Source organism: Magallana gigas, chromosome 4 (assembly GCF_963853765.1).
Source record: "Magallana gigas chromosome 4, xbMagGiga1.1, whole genome shotgun sequence".
NCBI classification, from domain to species: Eukaryota; Metazoa; Mollusca; class Bivalvia; order Ostreida; family Ostreidae; genus Magallana; species Magallana gigas.
Window position 1 is genome coordinate 18,681,367 of NC_088856.1, and position 10,512 is coordinate 18,691,878.

The following is a 10,512-nucleotide window of genomic DNA, read 5'->3' on the forward strand; positions in this document are numbered from 1 at the left end:
TTTGTTTTTCCGTGTTAATCGTTTTATTCGGAAATACATGTTAGCGGATTTACGGCACGGTTTTCCTTTTACAGTGTAGTAATTGTTTCCAGTTTGAATTTTATCATAATTTGCGTTGGGGTATTGTTTACTAATCCTTCAACAGTATCATAAGTCACATGAGTCTGACAACAAAGTGTTAAAATAACAGGGTATGTTTTTACACAAAAAAAATTGAGCTCATTTTTCGTTGTTAAAATCATTTTATTACGATAGAATGTTGTATAATGCTTGTTTCTGTCGATTAATTTTTTTTTGTTTTTTAAATTGTTTATGGCTTTTCAGATGATTACCGTTCACGCCATATTTTATCCTCTCCTGGTTTTCTTGACCTCCATCACAGCAACATCCCTCTATCTTTTTTTGAAGAAGCCAAATCTAATCGTGCAATATTATCTAAGGTAATATTTTTTGGTTTTCATTGAATTCTTAATGAGGCATTTGAATTTCAGCATATTTACTTTACATGTATGTTTGCTACATGATTTTCATCAACTTAGTCTTGCAATTTGATTTAAAAAAGAAGTATGATATGTATTACGGTGTGACTGTTGGGGTGAGCGCAGATGGTACTACACATACCTGATCATTGTTGAATGCAACCCGTGGACCTGCCCCAACCTAAAAACTTTGGATTTGTCTCAAAAACTTTTACCACCGCAAGGAACCCGAAGTTATCAAACATTTATTCCATTTGTCACGCCCTTGGCTAATATCTAAACTACCACTGAGCATTAATTAAATGTTAAACAGACTAATATTAAAATATTTTGATAAGTAGAAAGCAGTTTGAGTTTTTTTTTATGTAAATACAACCATGTTTTATCATTTCTTTACTTTTTAATAATGATCATTAAAATTAGTAAACAATAAATTGTGTGTCTGTGTTAAATTATTTCTCATTTTGTTCCTTGTTATTTGCCTCTGTAAAATCAATTTTGTTTTTATATAGTTTTTAAAATTTTTATATGCTATATATGCATATGCGTTGTAGACATGTGCCATCCCCCTTTTTTAGTATGTGATATTTTTTTTACGTAAGCATATGTGTTGTTAACTTTTGTGTTTTAAAGGATTTTAATTGTTAAATGAAATATATGTATGGGATTTAAAAGTAAGAACTTTCCTTTAGAAATGCTTCATGTTCCACCATGTTGCTATTCACCGCAAAGGACTATTGGGATCTGTAGAACTTTTTCACATGGCCTCATAAAAATTTCTATGAACAATATGCAGATTTCAACTCGAAATTCCTCCATTTGTACACGTTGTCTTTGGAGCTCGCTGTGCTCGCTATTATATATTACATTTTGTATGCTATATTCAGCTGTAGATAATGGTTAAACTGAGAACTAGAATGCACAAACTAAATAATACAATTTCTGGATGTTATCAGTTTTATCAATTTGTGTATAATTTCTTTTTAAAGTTTGATTTTTTTGTCATAAATGACTAATAGTTTATACAGCACCTTTATAAAGAACATTTTTTAAAATCTCAGAGTACACTTATATACCGGTATATAATAAATGTATAGTAGTACAGTGTATTTATATGTAGAAGGATGCATGTGTAAACCCTCATTATGCAATTTTTCTAGGGTAACTGTCCTGTGGAGTGGAATGAAAATAAAGTATGTAAATGTGAATGGAAGGAATGTTTGTTACGGGGAAAGAGGACAAAAACAGAAAGGCAAATCTAGCATGATACTTCTTCATGGATTCTCGGCTGACAAATCAATGTGGGCTCCCCTAGTCAGAGTAAGCCGAAAGCACCTCATACCTACATTACCCTGTTTTATACCTCCAGCAACACATTTAATGAAAATGTAAACAGGATTGAGTACATGCTGTATGATTTTAAAAGATATTCTGTATTGAGAATTTTTTTTCCACAGAATCTACCCCGGAATATCCATGTAATTGCCTTGGATCTACCAGGTAATGGAGAAAGTGAACCACCAGAGGAGGGAACAGACTTGTCATTTAAGGGTCTGGTCCACAGTGTTCATCAGGTGAATTTCATGCTTGTGTTGCAGCAACACTGTTGCTGTCATCTGATTCCATACTTTGCTTTAAACATTATATATCTTCATACTAGGTACATGTACTTTGGGGTGTATACAATTTAACTCCTAAAAATGCTCACTTGATTGTATCATAAACTACGAACTGTAATTTATAGACTTGATAAAACAGCAAACTAACCAGAATCATTCCTTAAATTGATATAAATGTGCTGTTATATTTCACATTATTAATTGTTTGAATTTACATTAACAAGGCTTCTACATTTGGTTTTTACTGTTACTTTTGATTAGATTATATATATGCATTTTACATGTATGTTATTTACACGTATGGTTTTCACTTGTCTTTTTTAACATGGTCCTGATGGATCTTAAAATTTACAGTACATGTACCTCAAACAAAGCTACATCTGCATTAGTTTAAAGGGTTTCTTGAATAATAACACCTCCCATACATTTATTTACATATGTTGCTAATGAAAAAATTATCAAATTTTAATACAATGCAATTTTAGTGTTAACATTTTACTCTACATAATTTAAATATAAATGTTATGTGGTAATTTCATCATATAGGTCTTAGCTCACTGCTATTTTTGAAATTTTGTAGATAATTGAGACGCTAGGAATGTCAGATGACCCGTTACATATTGTGGGTCTGTCCATGGGAGGGGCAATAGCTGGGCTGTATGCTGCGGAATATCCCCAGGTAGTGGACCGTGTTACCATGATGTGTCCAGCAAGTAGGTTCCTCACCTATTTCGTCTTAAATGAATGATAGGTCAAAATGTTACTTATGGTTATTAAAAAACTGTACTGGTACTGAACTGGTACATGCATAATAAGATAAAGTAAAGGAGTTTTTCTTATATTTGATTACCAGCATCTTCTCAAGTTAAAGGTTTTGATCTGCTCCGTTCTGCATATTTAAATACAGCGGAGCACATGAAAATCTCTTGACTTGGGAAGGTGGATTACCAGGTACTTCAAATTTTTACCGATATGTTATAAGGCGTGTTTATCATTTTGATTAAAAGTGTTCTGGGTATCTCCTTTTCTTCAGTCAAATGATAATATTGGAATACATATTTCCTGTTTTTATATCTTCTCAAGTGAGAACACCTGAACAGACAACTGTTGCCAAAGAGATACAGAGAGCCGTGGAGTCTGGAGATGAGGACACCATTCTTCGTGACTGTCCTTTGTTTCCTCAGAACCCAGACGAGATGCAGTACTTGTTAGATTTTGCCCAGTTTCACAAGAGCAGTTTCATTCCCAAACAGGTACTATGAACTTACACTGATAAGAGCATGGCGTTGATAAGCTTCACCTAGACATGTAAGTCATTTTGATAGTTGCAATACTTGTCTCTTTGGTTTGAACATATTTCATAGAAATTAATCAAATGGATAGGAAACAAGTTCTAACAACCTACTAGTCCTTCTCCGAATACAGTAAAACACGGTTATAGCAAACACACTTATAATGAATTGACGCTTACAGCGAAGTGAATTTCATTCCCCAAGTCTCTATTTCATGTTGTAAACTTGACGGATATAACGAATTACGCTTATAACGAAGTTAAATTGGCCGTCCCTGGGACTTCGTTATAAGCGTGTTTTACTGTATAAAAGTAGAAGTAAAAACCTGCTTCATTTAATATAAAGACATTTACAAATACAGTGTATCTTACTCCAAAAATGCAATACTAATTCAATTAATACTTGTACAGTTTTTGAAGCAAAAAGAACCAAATGAAGTTTAAACACAATTTGTTTCTTGTAGATACTTCAAGGGGCTGTTGATATGAGGAGACAGTACCATGGGTTTTATTTGAAATGTAAGTACAATGTATCTTAGTACATGTAATCAAACTCCATCCATCACAAAATCAATTAAAACAAAATAAAGAGCCCCAAAAAATCTCAAGCTTTGTGAAAATAAGTTATTTAGATGAGCTGAAATTTGATTCACAGCTTGTTATATAATTACAGTATTAAAAGGCTTGTCGGCAGAAGAAAATGCAACACTATTGGAAAGGACAGCCCCTCAAATAACAGTACCCTCCCACATTGTCTGGGGTCAGGAGGATCAGGTCAGATTTAATATCATTGCTTAAGGCAGGGGGTTTGATTAATATATGTGTATTTACAGTTAGGAATTAAAAAAAAATCCAAGCAATTCAATTCATTGGTAAACACCAAATCTTTTTAAACTTGCAAAACAATTCATTAATTCAAAAAAGTAGCAAGACACTTGAATTGTTAGTTGGGATTACTTGCCGCTGCCATTATAGTAAAGTGAAATAACAAATGTGGAAAATGTGCAAATCCTAAATACTTTATTGCCATATAGAAATATTAAAAGGCTTTAAGTTTTAAAAATTTGCTTGAGTTTTTGTATTGTGTATTTATGTTTTGATCAGAAAATCATTACCTGTGTGATATAATTATCTTGTTTGTAGGTTGTACATGTATCTGGAGCAAAGATTCTTACTGACAAACTGCCAAACTGCAAAAGAGTGGACATTATTCCCCGCTGTGGTCACGCCATTAATCTTGACAGGCCAGGCTCCAAGACTAAGGCGCTGTTGAGTTTCAGAGGAGAGTACTCCAAGAAAGGAAATCGATAGAAAACTGTGATATCCAAAGCTTGCCAAAAAACAAAAAAACAAAATTCAGGTTTTTATAGATAGTATTTTAATGATTTTCTAGTCTATAATTTAATTTTTATTCTATGGAATATGCTCTCAGCTGTTTGTGATTTTGCTTTCCATTCCATGTTGTTCTCATTTCATTTACCATAACAAAGAGAGAAGAAAAAAAAGTTGTGTTCCTGTGTGTTTTAAAAGCAAATGTGATAGAAATGTTCTGTAGAGTTTTTATGTAATGTTCATTAATTTTGATAAAGGCTTCTATTTTTAGAAAATTTATATCAATTTTGTCAAAAATTTAAGTTTCTTTTTGTTAATCAAAGTTGAAAAACATAATGTTGCACAATATAAAAGTGACAAAATATATATGCTTTTATGAATTAATGTTTGAGCCCATTTTTGCCATGGATGCTCTTTTTATTGCTGTCTTTTGTACAGGAGTAGTATCCCATTGGTTTCGTGTTTTTATACAATCATGTACCTGGTATTTTTATTCATGTTGTTTAAAAAAGTATGAAGTACTTTATAGTGACTGTGTTTTACGTTGTAGGTTTGAAATTAATTTCACTTACCTTCTGTATTCTTAGTGTATTTTACTTGTATTTGTTTTATCAGAGTCAGAGGGCATTTTTAGTAATTTAGTCAATTTGTAGTTGACTTTTTTAGTATAAACATGTTTTAAAAGTTTAAGTCCTTTTTACCATAGTTTATCATTTCAGCAAGAAAGGATTATAATATTAAACAGTTACCGTCTTCAGATGTAAATTGTTTCATTTGATGATTGTCATGTGTTGCTGTATACTAGTATATTAAAGTTTTCTTACCTTCAGACCTTTGGTACTTATTAACACGTGTCTATGAAAGTAACCAATATTTTATAATAAAGAAGATGGGGGAATAAGATGGCACAAATGCCCATTCGGTTTAGTAGTGAAATACAATTTTGAATTTATTTTTTCCCAATTAAATCTATTCAAATATATTATAATACAAGTTTGCAAAAGCACAATTTGTAACTACATGTATATTCAGTTTTTAATATATTTAACAAAAGATAAGAAAAAAATATTGTCTGTAATTTTGGTGGTATCGAACCCATAACATAAAAACTCTAGACATATAAGGTTAGCTTATATCAGGTACTCTAACCACTGAGCCATTTCAGACACAACAAAGTGAGTTGTTTAAATATTATGTGTGACTTTGGCCACGAATTAACGGACTTGTATTATTTTCAAAACGTTCAATTGTTGGGATACAAAATGATATTTTTATTGTACAGTGGGTCATCTCTCCACGTTTGTGTTGATTAAAATCGGTTTGTTTTCCAATAGACCTTGTTTAGACTAGGAGAAAAATATGGAGCACAGGCCCACTCTATAAAAGAAAATGCCCTGAAGTTCTAAAAAAATGACAGTATTTGCAGGTTTTGATACGTATACGCCTGTTTGAGTCAACATATTCCAAGTATTGAACATATCTATAGGTTAAAAATAAATGATTTGATAAAAATATATATTGTTTTAAATGATTTAAAAAAAAAATATCAGATTTATTGATACTTTGATTTTTCAGTAGCCTGTTCGACCATGTATGGGCATTTTACACGCCTTTTCCATCCATCTTCTTTGTAGAACTTTTCTAAGTCCTGCTCAAACTAAATCTTGTGGGGGGGGATGAAATCCAAATAAGGCATAATAAGCTAGTAATGCATGTTACAGTGAAAGAATGCACGCATAGGTTCACAAGATTTGTCAGTTTGAAAAAAAACACAAAAAAACCAAAACAAAAAACAAAAGAAAAACAACACAAAACCAAATATCCATTTTTTCAATTTAAATGTGACTTGTAGAAATGCAAAATATTTTGGGCACTTTGTATCACCAGGGTTGTCTTTATTTACGTGTATGATATACAAACAAGTGATCATTAAGCTATTCTACATATAATTTGAATACTTACAAAACTTTGCTATTAATTATGTAAATGATTAGGGAATTCAATAAGGAATTGTTCTTTGAGTATTATGAGGTATAAATTTTGGTTTAGGCGAAATCTAGATAAAATCCAATGAAGCTGAAATAGATTTGATCACGCCCCGACGGAAATTGTTACTTCAAAATAATTAAAGAATGATTTCTTATTACTTGATACCTTTATATAATTTTTAGCAATTGTATAATAATCGTGCGATCAGGGACCCTATTCACAAAGCCTCTGTCCGTAAATTCCGCATTCACGCTGCATGAGTTTCAGATTTTTTTTTGATTTTTTTTTGAAATTTTTTTTCAGAGTGCGTAATTTTCTGGAGAGTTGTAACAATCAGGCACGTAGCATCAGGGGGGGGGCCAGGGGGGGCCTGGCCCCCCCACTTTTTCTCGCAGCAACAAAATTTTTAAAATTTACATATAAAAAATGGAATTATCATTGAGTTGCCCCCCCCCCCACTTTTTTGGGAGTATGTAAAAAATTGATATGAAAATAAGGAAATGCGTAGTGAAATTGAAGTTATATAGAAAGCCAGCCTGAAACGTTATTATATACTTTATTATTATTAAATACTGTCCCATTTTTGTGCTCGCCTACCGTGCGTTCACTGTTCGCTCACTTCATCGTCTACATGCTTTTTTGCACTCTTAGCTCCGATTGCGGTCACCGTTCACAGAGCGTTCAGCGTTCGTCGACGGTGCGTTCAGTATGCGTTCAGAGAAAGTGTTCACTTACCGTTCAGGTTTTTTTTCATCTTCATCGAAATTCGGAACTTCAAAGAGGAAGGGTCATAATAAAAACATAAAAGAAAATTAATGCTACAGAAAATTTAGATAAATGTGAATGTTACATAATGTATTTTTATGAAGAAAGCATAATTTTCCCTTCTTGATACTGTCCGACTTTCCGGATCACCACATAGTTGGATTTCCGATTCCGTATCACCACTCTCTGAAACTGGCAGTGAGTAAATAAATTTATTATGAATGAAGAAATTTTTTTTAATATACGTGTAAAACCTCGCCACCTTTGGAACAATCAAAATTTTCTGTAAAGATGTTGTTTGAAAAAAAAAAATTCTAACCTCTTATACAACTACGTACTAAGCAAGATAGTTTGAATAATTATCAAATGGAATGCTATATTCTTCAATTTAAGTTTTATACACAAGCCGATAAAAATTTTCCATTATTTCAATTCATTTCTACTATTTCATTATATTCAATATTAGAAATTGTTGATGCGCTCTCGCGCAACATATATCGCATAGCCCCCTAACTCCGTCACTACCCTAACTCCGTCACTTTCGGGAAACTCCTCGCCGTTTGAAATCAAGTACGATTATGACGTCATTTTTTACATGTCAAAAATCTTTAATCAAATGTCAACAATATGCAACGGTTAAATTTAAAAATGTGTCAAAAAAATAACAGAATTAAACCTTGTTCATTTTATGCACCATTAATTGTGTGAAATCAGCTAAAACTTTTTCACGGGTGCACTAAAATACCGATATTTCTGGCATGCGGGCCCATTCGATAATTTACGGTGGTCAGTTATTTTTAGAGAGGTCAAAATGAAACATTTCACATGTAATACATTTTTGATTAAGGTAATTAATACATTTTTTTCAGTCTGCAATAGTCTTTATGCACTACTCTTGATGATAACGTCAAATCGCTAATGCCGATACTTTTGCCTTATACAGGGTATAGATATATCTGGTATATCGCTATTTGGAATATGCTACATTTCTAAAAATGTAATAAATAAATAATATAATAAGTAATATATTAATTAATGATATAAATATTTGAAATATGTAAGGACATAAATCAAATGGCATCCATACATTCTGAAAAGGCCATTGTGATTGTTGTTACATGGACCCATTTTTTATTCTGGTGATCATTTCATTTCGATGAAATTAAATACAATTTATATTGTATGCACCATTTTTACTTATTATAACTTGGCCTAGATACAAATGGAGTTTTAACTAAATTGTTAATGTGTCTTCATTCCCTGCCATATCATAGAGCATGTGGGTGACGGAGTTAGGTTCATAAGATATAATAAGCACGCGTGATAAACGTCGTATTCAAAAGGCTTATTTGAATAAAAATTAAAATATTTTTGTTAAAAATTTTATAAATTATATTGTTTCAGATTATATTTAGTGATTGCAAATGATAAAAACCACAAAAAATAATTTACAGAGAAACGCGGGAGGTTTTCTGCTTATGGTGACGGAGTTTGGGTACTCGGGGATAATGTTCAGTGGAAAAACGTGGAAGTTCATCCATTTCGCATTAATATTCTCGATTTAGACATGTGATGACGTCATGTCATTATCCCTACTGTGACGCCATAACAACATAGATATCTCAAACAAATTACCTTTGCGACGCAAATAGAAAAATGATTGTCACTTGTCATTTGGCCTTTTATTCGGTTAAATGGGCATTTGGATATTTGTCCTCAAGATACACGGGTGATTAATCTATTTGATTACTAGTTCTGAGTATATGTATTTTGGATTTCAGATTTTTTTTATAATTTTATTTTAAGGTAGATTTCTCTATCTGTATCATTTGTAAACAACTCCGTAGAGTGACCAATTGTTTTGCTTTTAATTAGCTGCAGCCGAACCCTCCAGAGAACCACCGTCCCAGCCACCACCCCCACCACCGCCCGCACCCCGCATCATCAACCCCCGGAACCAGGGCAGCTCTGTGGACCCCCCACCTCCTGGAACTCCTCGTCGAAGACTCAGAATTAGATTACCTTCCCCATAGCCGAAAGCTTCGAAATTGGTTCTTTGGGTGAATATTTTCTGAATCTTTGTTCTATTGTCAAAACTGCAGATATTGACTACAGTTTACATTATATACGTGTATTATATGTTGTACATGTATTTAACAAGACCATGCTTAACCGTTTTTTCATTGTTTATCTTTTATTTTACTCACAGATTCAAAAGAATGCCTATGTGTGTGTTCCTCAGGGGTCGGCCCCAATGTCAGATCGGGATTGTAAAGAAACTAGTCTATAAGATATCGTGACCAAAGATTTGAAAGAATACCGAAGAATTGCCTAATGAAATGTCTTTATCTTTTAATTAATACGTGAACTGAGAAAAATACATCAAACTGATGTACATATGCAGGAGGATTTATTTTATTATCCTCTGAAATAGAAGTTACTCGTTATTTATAATACATGTATATTAAACTAAATATGATTTTTATCGTAATAAAATATTTAGATAAATTTCAAAAAGCGTGTTCATTTTCAGTGCATCAAATAATAATGGAATGCATAAGAACATTTGTTGGTGTGGAAAACCTGTGTGAGGTGAGAAATCAAATCTAAAAAAAAACTATATATTTGAAGGCCCTCTCACAATATGCACACAAGCACTTTACGTCTTTTTCGATCGACCATGACTGTTACTCTACATCTACGTATCAAGACTTGCATGACCGCTGTTGAGTTTCAGGAGAGAATTCTCCTAGAAAGCTTAAGGAAGGAGTCTTTTCTGGTTTTCAACTTGTCAAACGTAAATTTGATTAATTGTTCATTAAATCAAGATGAAAGGAAATTAAAATAGTATATTTTTCTTTCTTTTTTACTATCGTACAACTTGGCATAGAAAAATGTAATCAATGTTTAGAATGGAACAAGGACTATATTTTGGGCGTAATATTGGCGTAGGAAAATATCACATGTTGCGCAATTCAGAATTGCTGCAGATTATATATATATATAATGAGTCTGTTTTAGCATTTTAAAAACAATA

The 10,512-nt window shown here is 32.4% G+C and overlaps 1 protein-coding gene and 1 long non-coding RNA gene across 3 annotated transcripts; both read left to right on the forward strand.

The window, feature by feature from the left end:
• The first annotated feature begins 57 nt into the window (after nt 1-57).
• LOC105320493 (monoacylglycerol lipase abhd6-B) lies at nt 58-5,550 on the forward strand. Of its 2 annotated transcripts, XM_011418438.4 has the most exons (9): nt 58-191; nt 325-440; nt 1,640-1,799; nt 1,937-2,053; nt 2,679-2,811; nt 3,182-3,351; nt 3,854-3,908; nt 4,063-4,163; nt 4,533-5,550. In XM_011418438.4, exons 2-9 carry the CDS (start codon nt 325-327, stop codon nt 4,698-4,700), a joined length of 1,020 nt encoding a protein of 339 aa, XP_011416740.3. In that variant the 5' UTR covers nt 58-191; the 3' UTR covers nt 4,701-5,550. The 2 variants fall into 2 exon arrangements, with proteins under 2 accessions (XP_011416740.3, XP_065937609.1); XM_066081537.1 differs by lacking the exon at nt 58-191 and having other exon boundaries at nt 313-440.
• Nucleotides 5,551-9,058: 3,508 nt separating this feature from the next.
• Nucleotides 9,059-9,962, forward strand: LOC117681983 (uncharacterized). Its single transcript, XR_004596543.2, has 3 exons — nt 9,059-9,204; nt 9,351-9,535; nt 9,685-9,962. It is a non-coding gene; the product is annotated as an uncharacterized lncRNA (long non-coding RNA).
• The last annotated feature ends 550 nt before the right edge of the window (nt 9,963-10,512 follow it).